Source organism: Erpetoichthys calabaricus, chromosome 7 (genome assembly GCF_900747795.2).
Source record: "Erpetoichthys calabaricus chromosome 7, fErpCal1.3, whole genome shotgun sequence".
Taxonomy (NCBI): domain Eukaryota; kingdom Metazoa; phylum Chordata; class Cladistia; order Polypteriformes; family Polypteridae; genus Erpetoichthys; species Erpetoichthys calabaricus.
The window spans coordinates 40,564,211-40,585,567 of record NC_041400.2 but is presented as its reverse complement, the minus strand read 5'-3'; the positions used below and the strand labels follow the sequence as shown (position 1 = coordinate 40,585,567).

General features: G+C 39.4%; 1 protein-coding gene across 1 annotated transcript in view; it reads left to right on the top strand.

Annotated features, from left to right (window-relative positions):
- The window catches only part of wu:fb59d01 (uncharacterized protein LOC322379 homolog), a 61,512-nt gene extending 49,107 nt beyond the window's left edge, over positions 1 to 12,405 (top strand). Inside the window, exons 6-8 of the mRNA XM_051929492.1 lie at positions 6,959 to 7,030; positions 10,608 to 10,683; positions 12,098 to 12,405. Coding sequence (XP_051785452.1) covers positions 6,959 to 7,030; positions 10,608 to 10,683; positions 12,098 to 12,149 — 200 coding nt within the window. The 3' untranslated portion in view covers positions 12,150 to 12,405. The remainder of the gene's footprint in view (positions 1 to 6,958; positions 7,031 to 10,607; positions 10,684 to 12,097) is intronic.
- Positions 12,406 to 21,357: the final 8,952 nt, after the last annotated feature.

Sequence of the window (21,357 nt, the reverse complement as noted above, 5' to 3'; positions counted from 1 at the left end):
AGCACTGGTGAACTCAGCAACGCAAAAAGACCTGGACGTCCATGGGAGACAACAGTGGTGGATGATCGTAGAATCATTTCCATGGTGAAGAGAAACCCCTTCACAACAGCCAACCAAGTGAACAACACTCTCCAGGGGGTAAGCGTATTGATATCCAAGTCTAGCATAAAGAGAAGACTGCATGAAAGTAAATACAGAGGGTGCACTGCAAGGTGCAAGCCGCTCATAAGCCTCAAGAATAGAAAGGCTAGATTGGACTTTGCTAAAGAACATCTAAAAAAGCCAGCACAGTTCTGGAAAAACATTCTTTGGACAGATGAAACCAAGATCAACCTCTACCAGAATGATGGCAAGAAAAAAGTATGGAGAAGGCGTGGAACAGCTCATTATCCAAAGCATACGACATCATCTGTAAAACACGGTGGAGGCAGTGTGATGGCTTGGGCGTGCATGGCTGCCAGTGGCACTGGGACAAGATAGATAGATAGATAGATAGATAGATAGAGAGAGAGAGAGAGAGAGAGAGAGAGAGAGAGAGAGAGAGAGAGAGAGAGAGAGAGATACAGAGAGATACTTTATTAATCCCAATGGGAAATTCACAATAAAGTGTGTCCAGGGAACGAATCCACATAAAATAAAGTAATAGGAGTGATCAATAAATAAAAATAGAAAAATAAAAGTAGAAAAGTACACATACATATACAGTCATACACGGAGCTGCTGAAAAGGCTGCCACTCACGGCGGCGCCAGATGTTAGAAATTAAACTAGTGTTTATTGATGATGTGACACAGGACAGAAGCAGCTGAATGAATTCTGAGGTGTTCAGAGACATACTGTCTGCTCAAATCCAGCTAAATGCAATCAAATTGATTGGGCAGCATTTCATGATACAGATGGACAATGACCCAAAACATACAGCCAAAGTAACCCTGGAGTTTATTAAAGCAAAGAAGTGGAAAATTCTTGAATGGCCAAGTCAGTCACCTGATCTTAACCCAATTGAGCATGCATTTCACTTGTTGAAGACTTAACTTTGGACAGAAAGGCCCACAAACAAACAGCAACTGAAAGCCGCTGCAGTAAAGGCCTGGCAGAGCATTAAAAAGGAGGAAACCCAGCATCTGGTGACGTCCATGAGATCAAGACTTTAGGCTGTCATTGCCAGCAAAGGGTTTTCAACCAAGTATTAGAAATGAACATTTTATTTCCAGTTATTTAATTTGTCCAATTACTTTTGAGCCCCTGAAATGAAGGGATTGTGTTAAAAAAATGCTTTACTTGCCTCACATTTTTATGCAATCGTTTTGTTCTCCCCACTGAATTAAAGCTGAAAGTCTGCACTTCAACTGCATCTGAGTTGTTTCATTTAAAATTCATTGTGGTAATGTACAGAACCAAAATTAGAAAAAAGTTGTCTCTGTCCAAATATTTATGGACCTAACTGTATATCCTAACACAGGATCACGGGGGTCTGCTGGAGCCAATCCCAGCCAACACAGGGTGCAAGGCAGGAACGAATCCCGGGCAGGGCGCCAGCCCACCTCAGGGCACACACAACACATACACACACTAGGGACAATTTTAGGATCACCAATCCACCTAACCTGCATGTCTTTAGACTGTGGGAGAAAACCGTCTATACTCTACATACTTACAGGTATATAAATATATATGTACACATTGTAGCAGGTGAATGGAGGGACCTTCAAGCAGCATATACCCCAGATGGGATACCTTTATATAAACATTAGCAGGAGTAACTTCATGGCAAAAGTTAAAAATATAGTTCCTTAGAACATTTGCCTATAGTTGGAAGAGTAGATGTGAAAAACACCCAATGTTCTGTTGGGTGGGTGTTCACCTACGATGACAGCTGTGCTGAAGTCAGTCCTGCAAAAGCACACATACTTTATCTATAACTCTCCTGAGTGTTTTTGTAACATTATCATAAATTAACTAACTGAGGACATTCCAGAATTTAAATTAATAGAATTAAAGTGCCTAAGCCTTTTATGAAATATCAGTCACAACATGAAAACACACACAGTACGTTATTTCTGGTGTTCTCAACCTTTGAACCTTTGCAACATTCTTTTCAATGTACACTATGTGCAGATAGTACAGTATGTTTCTTGGAATGGAAATGTTAGGTCACAAAGGTGAACAATTCAGCTATCTACATTTCAAATCCAACCCTCATTCTAACTGAGTTTTTCTTGTTAAAGGATGTGTCTTTTATGTTTCCACTGGCACACAGGCTCATAATAAGGAGTATAAAGAGCAATGGAGATGATTCCACCTTGTTGATGGCTGCCTGATTTTGGGCATGCTTTTATGGCATAACCAATCCTCCTTTGAAATGCATTTCTCTAATCCCTAGAAACATTAGTCAACTCCTAAAGGCTGGGAATCCCTTGTTGGCTCATGTCATACAAAATGTATATGTGTTCAACAAACTACATAAAGTCAGATCAGTGTGATATATGATATCCATCTTTCCATGAATGCATTTTCAAACCCATATGAGATATGTGGAGAGCTGGAAACTATCCCAGAAGTAAACGTGCCCTGGAAAAGATGCACTTCCATTAAGAAGCAGCTTAAAATTCAAGAATAATAAATAGTTTTCGCGGAATTACCTTGTTTTCAACAATCCATCATACACCCTTAATCCAATAAACAGTATCTCATGTATCTTTATTATAATAAATAATTGAATTTTCAGAGCAGTGTGGTGGTATGGTGCTGCTGCCTCACAGGTCCATTGTTCTTTGTTTGAATGGCACATTCAGTTACTGTGTTGAATTTGCATGTTTATGTCTGTGTGGGTGTTTTTCTGGGTACTCGAGTTTTGACTCTTTCATTTTGTGAGATATACATGACAGGTTCATTGGTGATACTAAATTGGCTCTTTGAGAGTCCAGGTTTGTGAGTGAATGGCCCCTGTGATGGAGTGGCACCATGTCCAAGGCGGGTTCCTACCTTATCTCCGCTGCTACTGGACTCGACCACCAGAATCCTGATAAGGCTTCAATAAGTTTAAGAATGTTATAATTGTGTTGTATGTTACTGTATATTGTACTCATGAAACACACAAACTTATTGTGCCAAAATAAAATGCAAATAAAAATCAAGTTGAAGATAAGGAGCTGTTAACACTTGCTATGTTTTCTAAATAGTTATCAATGTAAGGATGTGAAAACAATACTTTCATATGGTTGCCATTGTAGGCTGTTTGACAATCTCCTTGATTGTCGCCATGCATTTCTGTGTATGGGGCATTCCTGTATTCTGGACTTTGTCTTGCATGTCTTTACATTTAATGAAGTTTAAAGTTCAATGAGCAATAAACACAATACTTATTGTATATTTCATTATGAATTCTCAGTATACATGAACAGTGTCCTGGGAGATTATCAATAGATGGGCTTGTAGGGTAGGGTCCCTGCTTCTTCTGGTCTTGATCTTACATGCATTGTGTTTGCCTGCTGGTGAATTGGCCCATATTCAGGATTACTTCTTGCTGCCTATATGCCTCAATGTCTTAATGTCTTCTTATTATATATATTCCCATTGGGATTAATAAAGTATCTATCTATCTATCTATCTATCTATCTATCTATCTATCTATCTATCTATCTATCTATCTATCTATCTATCTATCTATCTATCTATCTATCTATCTATCTATCTATCTATCTATCTATCTATCTATTGTTTTTCATTTGTCATCACTGAAGTGGCTTTTGCATCTGTTTGATGCTCAGCAGATGTTGCTGTTCTTCTTTTTCTTTCCGCCATGTCATTTGCCTTTACAATGACTATGCTGTAATAAACCCATGAGCACAGGTCACATTGCTGAGGTTGATGTTACCTCAAATTTTTTGAGTTTCCAGAACATTTCTGGTAATACCCTTTTGATTAAGACCAAGATCAAGGTGCTAACCCCAGTAGTGCATAAGTAACAACATGATAGACAGACCTAAGCATTTTATATATGGATAGATGGTTGGGTGCAACAGCAAATAGTGTGGCTCCTTTACAGAGCTTATCGACTGTTTATTTTTTGGGGTGTTCTTCATGAAGTATACATGTTCTACCACTGCTTCCCATTTTACCCCACATCACAGTCAGGGCACCTGCTACTAAGTTGATTGCTAGTATTACACTGGCCAAGTGTGAGTGAGTGAGTGTGGAAATGTGTGAGTGTGCTGTCAGATTGCTAATATCTTATGCATGAATTAAGACCGTCTTTACCTTGACCAAGAATGAACAAATCCTGAAAACCGAAGGATAGATAGACGGATATTGCAATGACATACATCTAGAACATTAGAACAATCCAAGATTGACTTGTTTGTATGGAATGTTAACTTGCTTTTAATAAATTCATTAAAAAAAGAACGATCTAGACAAGAACAGGCCATTCAGTCCATCAAAGCTTGCCAGCTGTGTCTGAGCTACTTAATTCTCCTAAAATAACATCAAGTTGAGTTTTGAAAGTCCTTAAAATCCTACTGTCTACCATACCACTTGGTAGTTTATTCTATGTGTCTATGGTTCTCTGTGTAAAGAAAAACTTCCTTAATGTTTGTGCTAAATATACCCTTAACAAGTTTCCAACTGTGTCCCATGATTTTCCTGAATTAATTTTAAAGTAATTCCCTTCATAATTTTAAACACTCATGTCTCCTCTCGTTATGTGGTGGGAGCAGCAATGTGCTGTATCAGTGCATGCTCCCAACCTCCTCCTTTCCTCTTAATTTTATTTTTCTTAAACTGAAAAGGCTCAGCTCTTTTAATCTTTCCTCACATTTCATCTCCTGTAACCCTAGACTCAGCCTTGTCACTCTTTTCTGGACTTTTCCCAACACTACTGTGTCCAGTACTCCAGAAGAGGCCTCACCAATGTGTTTTAAGGCTTCAGCATAACCTTGGACATGTACTCTACACATCATGCCACATAACCTAACATTCTGTTAGCCTTCTTAATGGCTTCTGAACACTGTCTGGCAGTTGAGAGTGTAGAGTCCAGTATAACTCCTAAATCCTTCCCATAAGATGTAATTTCAGTTTTCAGACCTTCCATTGTGTATTCGAACCTACCATTTTTACTTCCTACATGTAATATTTTACATTTAGTTACGTTAAATTTCATCTGCCACAAATCTACTCAAGCCTGTATGCTGTCCCTCTGTAACTATTCAGTGGAATCAAGATTATAAGCCAGTCCACCAAGCTTGGTATCATCTGCAAATTTAACCAACTTGGTATTTATAATCTAATCCAAATCATTAATCTGTTAAAAACAGCAGCAGGCCTAGCACTGTCCCATGGGAAATACCACTCTTAACTTCAGCCAAATCTGATTAGGTTCCTTGCACCATAACCCTCTGCTTCCTGTGTCTGAGTCAATTTCGCACTTGTCTATAAACAACACTCTGAACTCCAACTCCTTTTAGTTTGATGCTCAACCTTTTATGTGGCGCCTTATGCTTACTGAAAATCAAGATAAATAATTTCATATGCTCCACTTTGATCATAACTTTTGATTGCTTCCTCCTAGAATTCCAGCATGTCAATAAAACATGACCCCCCTCTTCTGAACCCATGCTGATGGTTCAGTTCATCTAACCATTCATTTCAAACAAGCTTGATTCAATTCAGGGATGTGGGCTGGAACATATTCCAGGAAAGAGTGAACTTTGGATGAGGTAGCAGTCCATTGCAGAGCATGTTTCTGCACACAACCACACTAAGCCAATTTAACTTCACTAGTTGACAAGAAACGTCTTAAAGGTGCAAGAAAAACAAAGTAAACACAAACATGCGGTTTGGACATGCAGCCTCCACACAGACAGTGGCCAAGTAAGGATTCTACAACTGTGAGGCAATAAAGCTAACAGCAACACTGCATCAGCCTTATCTGAGAGCAGCCATGCCTCAGTATATAACTTGTCATTAACTAGAACATGTGGTAAACTGTTAGAATGGGGAGACAGTTAATGGAAATAGTCTCTGTCACCTGCCATGCTTTTTATTTAACACATTTTATTTTTCCTCTTTAAGTTCCTTACCTGACTAAGGCGTGGTAATCACCCTGTTAATAATTTACCACTCAGAGACAGTAGTAAAGCTGCTGGCTTACTGTTTCAGAACAGGTAATCTTGATTGCAGGCTCAATAGGCCTACTCATAAAAAAATAAATGTACTGCAGCATTGACCTCATTTTCCTGTCCTAATGTTATCTCAATAGCATAAAGGAAATGGACTCACCCTCTGACCATGAGTTAGCTAATCCCACATTCAAATGCAAACAATAATTCAATAATTCTCATACAGAACAATTTAAGCTTGGTGCCCATTTAATGGAGTCATTTTGTTAGTTACCACTAGTTACATGTAAACCAAAGGCTTGAAACAATAACCTTGAAAATAGCCATCAGACTTGAATGTTGATTAAGATTAGTGCTGACCTTTATTTATTTTTTGTTAGTTTACAGAAATCATATCTCTGCTTAGCGAGATAAAATAATTTGTTACCATTTCCTGCGTTTGGTTAAATGGCTTAGCACATGTCTTCAACAACCAAATAACACAACAGCAAGTGTTGTTGCAAACTGACAGAAGATCTAAGGGTGTATTAAGTTTAATGAAGTCAATAATGGCCTCAACCTGGCAATCTACCAAAATCTGACAATGTAGCTCATTAATAGTTTTGTCATAGAATGCAAATGTTTTATTGGTTTTTCTATTAAAAAAGAAGACGTAAAGGTTTCACTATGAGGAAGACATTCTGGGAATCCAGGACTAAAGTTCAGGAGGCAATGTGTGAGCTTTGTCTTTAATATGTGCAAGTCTAACATAAGTACAGGGCGCTCAGATTACTCTGTCTATTCAAAATTTGTACTTCCTTCCTATGCATTGATAAAATCCATTTTAATTTATTTTTACAGCAAGTTCTGGAAGAATGGGTTCAGGGGGATCAAATCAAGAAGAAGAACCAGATGGTACCTCAACAGATGAAGGTAAAACATCGTAGGAGGCAAGGATAAGATAAGAGGTGGGCTGGGAAAGAAAATCAAGATTGTTAAAAACTAGCACTATACAGTGGTGTGAAAAACTATTTGCCCCCTTCCTGATTTCTTATTCTTTTGCATGTTTGTCACACAAAATGTTTCTGATCATCAAACACATTTAACCATTAGTCAAATATAACACAAGTAAACACAAAATGCAGTTTGTAAATGGTGGTTTTCATTATTTAGGGAGAAAAAAAAATCCAAACCTACATGGCCCTGTGTGAAAAAGTAATTGCCCCCTAACCCTAATAACTGGTTGGGCCACCCTTAGCAGCAATAACTGCAATCAAGCGTTTGCGATAACTTGCAATGAGTCTTTTACAGCGCTCTGGAGGAATTTTGGCCCACTCATCTTTGCAAAATTGTTGTAATTCAGCTTTATTTGAGGGTTTTCTAGCATGAACTGCCTTTTTAAGGTCATGCCATAGCATCTCAATTGGATTCAGGTCAGGACTTTGACTAGGCCACTCCAAAGTCTTCATTTTGTTTTTCTTCAGCCATTCAGAGGTGGATTTGCTGGTGTGTTTTGGGTCATTGTCCTGTTGCAGCAGCCAAGATCGCTTCAGCTTGAGTTGACAAACAGATGGCCGGACATTCTCCTTCAGGATTTTTTGGTAGACAGTAGAATTCATGGTTCCATCTATCACAGCAAGCCTTCCAGGTCCTGAAGCAGCAAAACAACCCCAGACCATCACACTACCACCACCATATTTTAGTGTTGGTATGATGTTCTTTTTCTGAAATGCTATGTTCCTTTTACGCCAGATGTAACGGGACATTTGCCTTCCAAAAAGTTCAACTTTTGACTCATCAGTCCACAAGGTATTTTCCCAAAAGTCTTGGCAATCATTGAGATGTTTCTTAGCAAAATTGAGACGAGCCCTAATGTTCTTTTTGCTTAACAGTGGTTTACGTCTTGGACATCTGCCATGCAGGCCGTTTTTGCCCAGTCTCTTTCTTATGGTGGAGTCGTGAACACTGACCTTAATTGAGGCAAGTGAGGCCTGCAGTTCTTTAGACATTGTCCTGGGGTCTTTTGTGACCTCTCGGATGAGTCGTCTCTGTGCTCTTGGGGTAATTTTGGTCGGCCGGCCACTCCTGGGAAGGTTCACCACTGTTCCATGTTTTTGCCATTTGTGGATAATGGCTCTCACTGTGGTTCGCTGGAGTCCCAAAGCTTTAGAAATGGCTTTATAACCTTTACCATACTGATAGATCTCAATTACTTCTGTTCTCATTTGTTCCTGAATTTCTTTGGATCTTGGCATGATGTCTAGCTTTTGAGGTGCTTTTGGTCTACTTCTCTGTGTCAGGCAGCTCCTATTTAAGTGATTTCTTGATTGAAACAGGTGTGGCAGTAATCAGGCCTGGGGGTGGCTACGGAAATTGAACTCAGGTGTGATACACCACAGTTAGGTTATTTTTTAACAAGGGGGCAATTACTTTTTCACACAGGGCCATGTAGGTTTGGATTTTTTTTCTCCCTAAATAATAAAAACCATCATTTAAAAACTGCATTTTGTGTTTACTTGTGTTATATTTGACTAATGGTTAAATGTGTTTGATGATCAGAAACATTTTGTGTGACAAACATGCAAAAGAATAAGAAATCAGGAAGGGGGCAAATAGTTTTTCACACCACTGTATATGTATGAATGCATATAATATACAAATGTTACTCATTGCATTAAAAATATCTTAAGGTTATATTATCTGAATTTATATATATTACATACTTATACACACACATACATGCATACACTGATCAGCCACAGCATTAAAGCCCCCTTGTGACACCAAAACAGCTCTGACCCATCAAGGTCTGGACTCCTCAAGACCACTGAAGGTGTTCTGTGGTATCTGGCATCAAGATGTTACCAGCAGATCCCTTAAGCCCTGTATGTTGGGAGGCCTCCATGGATCAGACTTATTTATTCAGCACTTCCCACAGATGCTCGATCAGATTGAGATTTGGGGAATTTGGGAGCCAAGTCAACACCTTGAACTGTTTGTCACATTCCTCAAACCATTCCTGAACAAGTTTTGCAGTGCGGCAGGGCACATTATTCTGCTGAAAGAGGTCACTGCCATCAGGGAATACCATTACCATGAAGGGTTGTACGTGGTCTGCAACAACCTTTAGGTAGGTGGTACATGTCAAAGTAACATCCACATGAATGCCAGGACCCAGGGTTTCCCAGCAGAACATTGCCAAAAGCATCACACTGTCTCCATCGGCTTGCTTTCTTTCCATAGTGAATCCACTGCCATGTCTTCCACGAGTAAATGAGGGAAAATCCTACAAGACCTGCCATTTTGAAGATGCTCTGACTCGGTCGTCTAGACACCATCACAACTCTGCCTTTGTGGAACTCACTCAGATCCTTACACTTGCCCATGTATCCTGCTTCCAACCTATCACCTTCAAGAACTGACTGTTCACTTGCTGCCTAATATATCCAACCTCTTGTCCGGTGCTATTGTAACAAGATAATTAAAATTATTCACTTCAGCTATTAGTAGTTTTAATTAGTGGCTGATTGGTGTATGTTCAGTACTGGCTTTAGCAGTTTTGGTACCCTAGATATAGCTCTAAATAGCAATTACAAAACTTATATGTAAATATATTGTGACCACAAGGGCACTCCAGCCACCCTGAACACACCAGACACAGACACAATATCAAGCACAAGACACTTTTTTATTTGTGTGGGAATCGCTTCTTCCTTACTCCCCAGCAGCAAGCACAGTACAATAAACACCAACACAGCACACAGTACTTTCTTCTCTTCTCTTTTCCACCTCCACTCCCCCCTCAAGCTTTGTTTGCTTCCTCACGACTCTGGCTCCCTGAATGGAGGGAGGCAGCCCCTTTTATAGAGCATCTGGAAGTGCTCCAGGTGTTCCACAATCTTCTTCCAGCCACACTTCTGGGGAAGGTGGCAGCCCTGCTGGGGAAGGCTCAGCCATTTCCATGGGCCCTGGCAGTGTTGAAGTTCCATGCTCCAACCCCATGGTACCACAGTCTGGCAAGGGGGCTGCCCTGTATCATCCCAGGGGAGGTATTGGCCTGTGCAAGCTCCTTCCCCTGGTCCTTCCATTATGAAGGTGTGCCAGCCGGGTAAGAGTCCCAGCTGTCCTTCAACATATATATATATATATATATATATATATATATATATATATATATATATATATATATATATATATATATATATATATATATATATATATATATATATATATATGCGCACTGTGAAACATACATTATACATTATTATACATTATGATGTTTTGAATCCATGTTTTTGTACATTATATCTGTGATGTCTACAAAATCGCTGCCTCCCAAACATTTGTTGCCCTTGGCAGTCACCTATTTTGGCTAAGCAGTAGAGCCAGCTCTATATATAGTGCTGGGTTGGGGTTAGGCTTTGACTCCCTGTGACATAGTTTTTTGTGACATAAGCAGGTACAGTAGATGGATGAATGCCTGAAGAATTCTTTTTTTTTCTTGTTTTAGGAACAATTGTGGGAATTATAGGTGGCTGCATGTTCATCATTGCACTTATTGCTGCAATCTCCTATTTTGTTATTTGGTAAGTCACAAGTAGCCAAACATAGCACTGTAATTGAAGTAATGTCAGGGTAACAAATGTCACTGGAATTGTAAACACACCTCATCAGCTAATCTTTGCATACAACCATTGATCAGGTAAATGTACTATATAATTAGAAAAAAGCCTGGAATTCAAGTTGGGTGTGTGCAGATTCACTTCAGTATGCTATCTGAGTCAATGTTGCAGCCATTAGGGTTACTTAGTACTTATCAAAGGTAATAGTGTTATTAAAGGCTGTTGTCCCATTTGGGGGCCTTCATCTGATGCTGCTGGGACAAACTCCAGCTACCTGCAACATGTAATGTTTCATAAAATGGATAGCTTTTAGTAAACCAAACAGGAAGGCATTAACAAATAAATTAAAAATAAAACCGTTCTGCTCTATCAGCTACCTTGCATGGAGATGTGTGTCTTGTTAACCAGGTGGAGATAACTTTCCCAGTTTACTAACATTTTAAACCAAAAATCAATACTCTCCATCTTATCTCCAATCCTTCTTCCTCATTATCTGTAAACTGTCCTAATTTTAGAATTTATTGTCCTGTCATGCAGTGATGCTTAAACCTCATCTGGAGTTCATCTGGGTCAAGCCCCAGAATCTCTAATGAAATGCTGTTACAGATCTAAAAAAAATGTGTGATCTCAAGGTCACAATGGCCCCCTAAACCATTGATCTTAATGGTCTAACTCTATATAATAACTTTGAGGCTTCTTACTGTCCTGAAAAAGAAACAGGGTCCATCTGAAGTGGTTACTACCTACTAACCTGGATGAGTTTCACTATCCTGGTGCCTCTTGAGGGCATCTCCCTTGTTAAGGACTGACTTCCTACACACCATCTGTACAGACAAGGTATACTTCCCATAGGTGGGCCCAACCCACTCTCATTGGCACAGAGGACTGCTCTCTAAATCCCTTGCTTTTAAGTGTGTCCATGGGCCCTTTCCCTGCTCTTAGTCATGGTGGTACCATTCTTTCCCTTAGCATCCCCTGTGTATCCTGCAAATATTTTAGCACCTTTTCATATGTAAGTGTCAATTTATATCATAGGAGGCAATACTAGAAGAGAATAGTGTACTGCTCAAAATGGAAACATTTCCATCCATCCATTTTAAAAACCATGTAGTGCAACTTAGGGTTGCAAGTGGCAACAGCGTGTCCTGGCTACATAGGAAATTATTCAGGAGCTGATTGTTGAGAAACTGCCATTGTAGATAGATAGATAGATAGATAGATAGATAGATAGATAGATAGATAGATAGATAGATAGATAGATAGATAGATAGATAGATAGATAGATAGATAGATAGATAGATAGATAGATAGAACTTTATTTGTCCCTAGGGGGAAATTTGTCTATATTCATAGAATAATATTTTTTATTTATTTTCAGGAGGAAGAAAACAAAAGCAAAGAAAGGAGCTACTAAACTGGAAATGGCATGAAAACTGTAATGTTTGTTTGGGTGAGGGTGGTTACTTATGGGGTGGGGGGGTGAATTGATCTTTTTTTATTTAACACAGACAAATTGCAAATGGGATGAATGTATAATGCTAAATAAAAGATTAATTAAGTGGCTTTTTTATAATGTAAAATTATTTACATTTGTTTAACAAGGTCAATTGCAATATTCAATTATTTGTTAATTTTTCTACTAATTCAAAAATAAAAAACAAACAAAAACACACTTTACGTGTATTTTGTGTTAAAAATAAGGTTCAAACACAGTTCATGTGCTATATGCAATGTATTTGTGCCTGATACATCAGTAAAAAACCTGCCTGTGTGCTGCATCCAATAAACACCCAAACATTTTCTTTAAAATAATCAATCATATTATGTATTTTTAACATAATATACATAAAATATGGTGCATTCAGAAAATATTCTCTTCCATTTTTTCACATTTTGTTAGGTTGCAGACTTAAGTTAAATCCATGTAAATTAATTTTTCCATCATCAAGCAGCGCTTAATGCCCCAGAATAACAATGTGAGAACAGGTTTTTTTTTGCAAATGTATTAAACTTAACAACTGAAATATCACATTAATACAAGTATGCATTGCCTACAGTGCTTACAGACAGGATTGTGTTGAGGCATACAGGTGAGGAGGTTGCAAAAAATGTCTGCATCATTAAAGGTTCCCAAGAACACAGTGGCCTCTATAATTCTTAAATAGAAAAAGTTTGGAACAAAAATGACTCTTCCTAAAACTGGAAGCCCAGCTAAATTGAACAACTGGGGGAGAAGAGCTTTGGTGGGAGAGTTGACAAGGAACCCAATGGTCACACTGGCTGAGTTCCAGAGAACCTGTGATGAGATGGGAGAAACTTCCAGAAGGACAACCATAGATAGATAGATAGATAGATAGATAGATAGATAGATAGAACTTTATTTGACTTTTTACAGAAGCTCTTTAAATACATAATATATATAAGGACCGGGGAAAAGAGCATCCATAAGGCATTTCCTTCCCTGGGACACTACAAGGCAGCCCTCCTGGGCGGCTGTGGTACCATGGACTCCCACAGGGCATGCTGGGAGCTGGAGTTTGGTACAGCCCTGCTGGGTTCCATGGGGGCTGCCAGGGGGAGCTGCAGAGCCCTATAATGGTCTTCTACCACACTTGGAAGTGATTCCAGGTAATCTTGACGAGCCAACTGGAACGCTCCCAGGACCTCTAAAAGGAGCCAGTCACCACCACTTAATGGCCTGAGTTGGGAGGACATGGACGAAGCTCGTGAGGAAGAGTGGAGGCGGAAAGACTGGCAAAGAGAAGGGACTGTGGTGCTGTATGGACTGGGCTGTACTTTGGGGGAGCGAAGAAGACACACTTTCCTGACTGTAAATAAATTGTGTGCTGTGTGGTGAAACTCTACATCCTGGCTGTCTTTGTTGGGTTAGGGCGGCTGTACGGGCCCTGGGCTTCATAATATATACATACACACATACTATGGTCTGAAAACACATAGATTGACTAAAAATGAAGAAAAATTTTAAAAGAAATAACACTTCTATCCTGGCAGTCACAGTCATAATGAGGCATTATGCAGGCATATTGCTGTTGGTATAAAGGAGCCCCAGTAGCACTTCTTGACACACTTCTATTGAATGATTTGTTGGCTGAAAGTCCTCAATGTTAGTGTGTCAGAGAGAGGATGTGCAGTATTGTTCATCATGGCACTGAGTTTTATTTTAATTCTCTCTTTTGCTATTAACTTCAGGTGGTCCAGAGTGCGTTCCTTAACTGAGACTGACTGCCCTTTATGGGACTAATCTAAGCTTTATAGCACAGTGGCCAGGCAGAAACCTCTCCCTGGTAAAAGACACATGAAAGATGGAGTTTGCAGAAAAGCACCTGATGAGACCAAGTTTAAAGAGTCTGGCCTCAATTCTATGTGTCATGTCTGGAGGAAACCAGACACCACTCATCACCTGTGAAATACAAATCCAGTGGTGAAACATTATGGCTGCTTTTTAGCAGCAGGGACTGAGAAACTATTGACAGAGCAAAGTACATCTATATCCTTAATGAAAAAACTTTCTCCAGAGTGCTCTGGACCTGAGAATGGACCAAAGGTTCACTTTCCAACAGGACAATGACTCTATGTGTAAAGCAAACACATATGCAGGAGTGGCTTAAAGGACAATGTTGTTGAGCTACCCAGCCAGAAGCCTAGACTTGAAACCAATCAGATATCTCTGGAGAGAACTGAAAAAGCTGTTCCGCCCAACCTGACAGAACTTGAGGGGATCTGCAGAGAAGAATGGCAGAAACTCCCCAGATCCAGTTGTGTGAAGCTTGATGTATCAATCAAGCCGACTCCAAGCTGTAATGGCTTCCAAAGGTGCTGCAACAAAGTACAGAGTAAACGGTCTGAATACTTACATCAATGTGATGAGGAAAAAATTAATTTACAGTAAAAGGTTTTAGCATAAGGCTGCAACATTACAAGATTTGTAATAAAAATGAAGGGGTGTGCATATTTTCTGAATGCACTGCATATACAGTGCATCCGGAAAGTATTCACAGCGCATCACTTTTTCCATATTTTGTTATGTTACAGCCTTATTCCAAAACGGATTAAATTCATTTTTTTCCTCAGAATTCTACACACAACACCCCATAATGACAACGTGAAAAAAGTTTACTTGAGGTTTTTGCAAATTTATTAAAAATAAAAAAATTCAGAAACCACATGTACATAAGTATTCACAGCCTTTGCTCAATACTTTGTCAATGCACCTTTGGCAGCAATTACAGCCTCACGTCTTTTTGAATATGATGCCACAAGCTTGGCACACCTATCCTTGGCCAGTTTCACCCATTCCTCTTTGCAGCACCTCTCAAGCTCCATCAAGTTGGATGGGAACTGTCGGTGTACAGCCATTTTAAGATCTCTCCAGAGATGTTCAATCGGATTCAAGTCTGAGCTCTGGCTGGGCCACTCAAGGACATTAACAGAGTTGTCCTGAAGCCACTCCTTTGATATCTTGGCTGTGTGCTTAGGGTCGTTGTCCTGCTGAAAGATGAACCGTCGCCCCAGTCTGAGGTCAAGAGCGCTCTGGAGCAGATTTTCATCCAGGATGCCTCTGTACATTGCTGCAGTCATCTTTCCCTTTATCCTGACTAGTCTCCCAGTCCCTGCCGCTGAAAAACATCCTCACAGCATGATGCTGTCACCACCATGCTTCACTGTAGGGATGGTATTGGCCTGGTGATGAGCGGTACCTGGTTTCCTCCAAACGTGACGCCTGGCATTCACACCAATGAGTTCAATCTTTGTCTCATCAGACCAGAGAATTTTCTTTCTCATGGTCTGAGAGTCCTTCAGGTGCCTTTTGGCAAACTCCAGGCAGGCTGCCATGTGCCTTTTACTAAGGAGTGGCTTCCGTCTGGCCACTCTACCATACAGGCCTGATTGGTGGATTGCTGCAGAGATGGTTGTCCTTCTGGAAGGTTCTCTTCTCTCCACAGAGGACCTCTGGAGCTCTGACCGAGTGACCATCGGGTTCTTGGTCACCTCCCTGACTTAGGCCCTTCTCCCCCGATTGCTCAGTTTAGATGGCTGGCCAGCTCTAGGAAGAGTCCTGGTGGTTTCGAACTTCTTCCACTTATGGATGATGGAGGCCACTGTGCTCATTGGGACCTTCAAAGAAGCAGAAATTTTTCTGTAACCTTCCCCAGATTTGTGCCTTGAGACAATCCTGTCTCGGAGGTCTACAGACAATTCCCTTGACTTCATGCTTGGTTTGTGCTCTGACATGAACTGTCAACTGTGGGACCTTATATAGACAGGTGTGTGCCTTTCCAAATCATGTCCAATAAACTGAATTTACCACAGGTGGACTCCAATTCAGCTGCAGAAACATCTCAAGGATGATCAGGAGAAACAGGATGCACCTGAGCTCAATTTTGAGCTTCATGGCAAAGGCTGTGAATACTTATGTACATGTGCTTTCTCAATTTTTTTTTATTTTTAATAAATTTGCAAAAATCTCAAGTAAACTTTTTCATATTTTCATTATGGGGTGTTGTGTGTAGAATTCTGAGGAAAAAAATAATTTAATCCATTTTGGAATAAGGCTGTAACATAACAAAATGTGGAAAAAGTGATGCACTGTGAATACTTTCCGGATGCACTGTAATAACATAGTTTAAGTGCAAGTGGGATTACCTTTATCACATTGCTCCATCTTTCAAAGTGCTGCGCTACACCACATCCAGCCATGGTTCCTGCCCTGTACCTGATGTTGCTGGAGGGGGACCCATCTCCTTTCCACCACAAAAGTGGATTAAGTGAGTTCACTAAATGGACAGATGGGTCTTTTAAAGCATTAAAGTTCATGGGATTATCGTTAAGTGTGCATTGTGTTTGATATAAGAAAAACAGTGCTTCTTCTCAAAGAGAAGTAAATAATTAAAGAGCAGCCTTTCTTAAGAAATATATTTAAACTTTGATTAAACTGATGGAAATTGGATCACTAGAATAAAACTATGGTATAAACTCAGTAATAGTGCATTGTCATAAATGGTTTAATGCCGGACATTTAGACCCTTGCTGATGGACAAAGTCAACTGGGAGTTTTATATAATGGTAAATGCATTGCCGCTGCTGATTTGGGGTTTGGTGTTGTTCTTTGGAGGGTTTCTCAGCTTCTGTTCTCCCATTTGTTTCTACTGTTCCACTGCAAACTGTTCAGACTTTTTTGAAGGGTCAGTCCCACACTGCTCCCACACTGGTCCCACACTGACAGAGGTGTCCACAACAGAGGCAGATTCCTATCAGTAGTGTAGGGCATCTTGCACCAAGTCCTTTATCCACTGAAAATACTAAGAATGACTACAGTAGTAATTAATGAATGATTAAATATGTGTGGTGTGGTGTTGGAGGCTAAAGGCTTATTACAAGCTTAGAAACATAAAAAAGCAACATTTGGTAACACTTTAGTTTAGGTACTGCATCTACTCATTTACTCTTATGGAACAAGACATTAACAAAGGCTTCTTTTGGTCTTCATGAGGCTTATAAAACATCAGTAATTAGGTTATTCATGTCTGTGCAGTGTGGCATATTAATGGTAAAATTCCTTGTTAATATGTAAAATTTGCAGGTCTTATACAAAATAGGTAATACTGTATCAACAACAATAGCATATATTTATATAACACATTTTCATACAAACAATGTAGCTCAAAGTGCTTTACCTGATGAAGAAAGAGTAAAAAGACCAAATAAATAATTAAAATTAGGGAACACTAATTAACATAGAATAAAAGTAAGGTCCGATGGCCAGGGAGGACAGAAAAAACAAAAAAAAAAACTCCAGACGACTGGAGAAAAAAATAAAATCTGCAGGGGTTCCAGGCCACGAGACCACCCAGGCCCCTCTAGGCATTCTACCTAACATAAACGACCTCAATCAGTCCTGTATTCAGGGTTCTCATGGAAGAATTTGATGATGATGGTCACGTGGACTTCTGGCCTTTAATCCATCAATGTAAGGACATCACGTTGCTTTGATTAGGTGGTGAAAAAGAACAGAAGAGAAAGTACGGGTTAGTACGGATTTTGGAGCCACCATGAATAATAATGATAATTAATTAAATATACAGAGCATCAGGATTTAACTAAGATGAAGCTATGAGAAAGCCATGTTAAAGTAATGTGTTTTCAGCAGTGTTTTAAAGTGCTCCACTGTATTAGCCTGGCAAATTCCTATTGGCAAGCTATTCCAGATTTTAGGTGCATAAGAGCAGAAGGCCGCCTCACCACTTCTTTTAAGTTTGGTTCTTGGAATTCTAAGCAGACACTCATTTGAAGATCTAAGGTTACGATTTGGAGTGTAAGGTGTAAGACATTCCGAAATATAAGATGGAGCGAGATTATTTAAGGCTTTGTAAACCATAAGCCGTATTTTAAAGTCAATTCTAAATGACACAGGTAACCAATGTAGCAACATCAGAACTGGGGTGATGTGCGAGTTAACATTCTAGCAGCTGCATTCTGCACTAGTTGCAATCGATTGATGTCTTTATCAAGAGAAATGTGTCTCGGTTAAGGCACCTCAGACCACTCCAAAGTGACGATTTATTAGTAGGCCACATTGCAGAGATGAATAAACAGTTTACTGATGCTTTGTAAGTGTTATAAAGACCCAAAGAAGTGTTTGTTACATAATTGTAAACGAGCAACAGATGCCTTTTTGCAGTACCTAAAATAAAAGTGTAATCAACATTAAATTTCACACAAGAATACTTCTGAAATGGCTTCCGTTTCACAAAATTTACTTCCCTATACTATTAAATGTGAAATTGAATTCTGAGTACCTTCCAGAGAGCAGGAACAGAATGCGGTGTAAAAATACCACTCCTGCAGTCTTACAGGAAGTTACAAAACTTCTGCTGTAGGCTTCTGTTTCTATTTTACTTGGTATATTTTATAAAGATTTAATTTATATTTTGTCAGACAGTGTCGCCTAGTTTGTTAAGGCACTGAACTTGTCGATTCTGCGTCTCCCTTGCAACCCCTTGTGCCACTTAATCTGCCTCTGCTCCACTATTAAAAATCTATATGTGTATTTAATTATACAGTACTGTGATTGCCCACCTTATTAGGACCTCCCGCCCTTTCCTTGGAACTCACTGCATCAGTTAACTGGACAGGGTCCAGTCAATGATATGTATATGTGGAAGGAGAAAGGGCAAAAATAAGGCATCTATGATGGACTTGCTCCCTGTCCCAGGTAGGTCCCTGTTTTGTATCTGATGATGCTGGGTTGATTCTGGTTCTCTGAGGAAAACTCTGTGGTGTTGGGCCTTAAGATTTGGGGGATTTCTGGGGTTACCTTTGACTCACTTTGTGATGCTGAGCCTGTGCACCAGTTGTGCTCTTTGTCTATACTTGTAACACACTTTTCCATGGTGTTTCACCTTAGAAAGGTACTATATAAAATAAATACTGAATATGACACTGAATTAGATTGATTGCATTTAACCCTTTAAACTAAGCCTCATTTTTGTCTGTTTTCAACTACTTTGATTTAAGTGGCTATAACCTCATCATCCTTCACTCAATATTCATGTTCTGTCCCTCAAAATAAAGGTCAGACATTTCTCTTCCTAAAGCTGGAGAATTAGGTAAATGCAGTAAAGTTTTTACAAAAAAGCTCTTTGAATGTTACTCTTATTACTGTAGGTGTTGGAATAAGCTTTCAAACACCACAAAAGTGTCAGTGAATATGTAAGGAACACTCAGAAAAAATAGTAATGAAATGTCTACAAGTAATAAATGTACTGTAGCTTTAGTGATTTGAAGCAGTACGAAAACAGGATTCTTTTTCTCTGCTTTTACTGTTTTCAAGTATCCATAGCAAACATACAGTCATAGGAAAAAGTTTGGGAACCCCTCTCAGCCTGCATAATAATTTGCTCTACTTTCAACAAAAAAGATAACATTGTTATGTCTTTCATTTCCTAGGAACATCTGAGTACTGGAGTGTTTTCCGAACAAAGATTTTTAGTGAAGCAGTATTTAGTTGTATGAAATTAAATCATATGTGAAAAACTGGCTGTGCAAAACTTTGGGTCCCCTTGTAATTTTGCTGATTTGAATGCATGTAACTGCTCAGTACTGATTACTTGTAACACCAAATTGGTTGGATTAGCTCGTTAAGCCTTGAACGTCATGGACAGGTGTGTCCAATCATGAGAAAAGGTATTTAAGGTGGTCAATTGCAAGTTGTGCTTCCCTTTGACTCTCCTCTGAAGAGTGACAGCATGGAATCCTCAAAGAAACTCTCAAAAGATCTGAAAACAAAGATTGTTCAGTATCATGGTTTAGGGGAAGGCTACAAAAAGCTATCTCAGAGGTTTAAACTGTCAGTTTCAACTGTAAGGAATGTAATCAGGAAATGGAAGGCCACAGGCACAATTGCTGTTAAACCCAGCAGGTCTGGCAGGCCAAGAAAAATACAGGAGTGGCATATGTGCAGGATTGTGAGAATGGATACAGACAACCCACAGATCACCACCAAAGACCTGCAAGAACATCTTGCTGCAGATGGTGTATCTGTACATCGTTCTACAATTCAGTGCAATTTGCACAAGGAACATCTATATGGCAGGGTGATGAGAAAGAAGCCCTTTCTGCACTCATGCCACAAACAGAGTCACTTGTTGTATGGAAATGCTCATTTAGACAAACCAGATTCATTTTGGAACAAAGTGCTTTGGACTGATTGAGTTATTTGGTCATAACAAAAAGTGCTTTGCATGGCAGAAGAAGAGCACCGAATTCCAAGAAAAAAACCTGCTACCTACTGTCAAATTTGGTGGAGGTTCCATCATGCTGTGGGGCTGTGTGGCTAGTTCAGGGACTGGGACCCTTGTTAAAGTCGAGGGTCAGATGAATTCAACCCAATATCAACAAATTCTTCAGGATAATGTTCAAGCATCAGTCACAAAGTTGAAGTTACGCAGGGTTTGGATATTCCAACAAGACAATGACCCAAAACACAATTTGAAATCTATAAAGGCATTCATGCAGAAGGAGAAGTACAATGTTCTGGAATGGCTGTCACAGTCCCCTGACTTGAATATCATCGAAAATCTATGGGATGATTTGAAGCAGGCTGTCCATGCTTGGCAGCCATCATATTTAACTGAACTGGAGAGATTTTGTATGGAAGAATGGTCAACAATACCTCCATCCAGAATCCAGACACTCATCAAAGGCTATAGGAGGCATCTAGAGGCTGTTATATTGATGTAATATCTCTGTTGGGGTGCCCACATTTATGCACCTTTCTAATTTTGTTATGATCCATATTGCATATTTTCTGCTAATCTGATAAACTTAATGTCACTGCTGAAATACTACTGTTTCCATAAGGCATGTTATATATTAAAAGGAAGTTGCTACTTTGAAAGTTCAGCCAATGATAAACAAAAATCCAAAGAATTAAGAGGGGTTCCCAAACATTTTCATTTGACTGTATTCATTATTGAAGAACCCTGGCCAATGTATCATTTTTTAAAGGCATATCTTACTCTGTCAAAATATATATAGTTGGTAAAGAAATGATACTGTGTATCCAAATTACAACACCAATGTTTGCATGATTCAAAAATGTCTTTACAAAAAAAAATA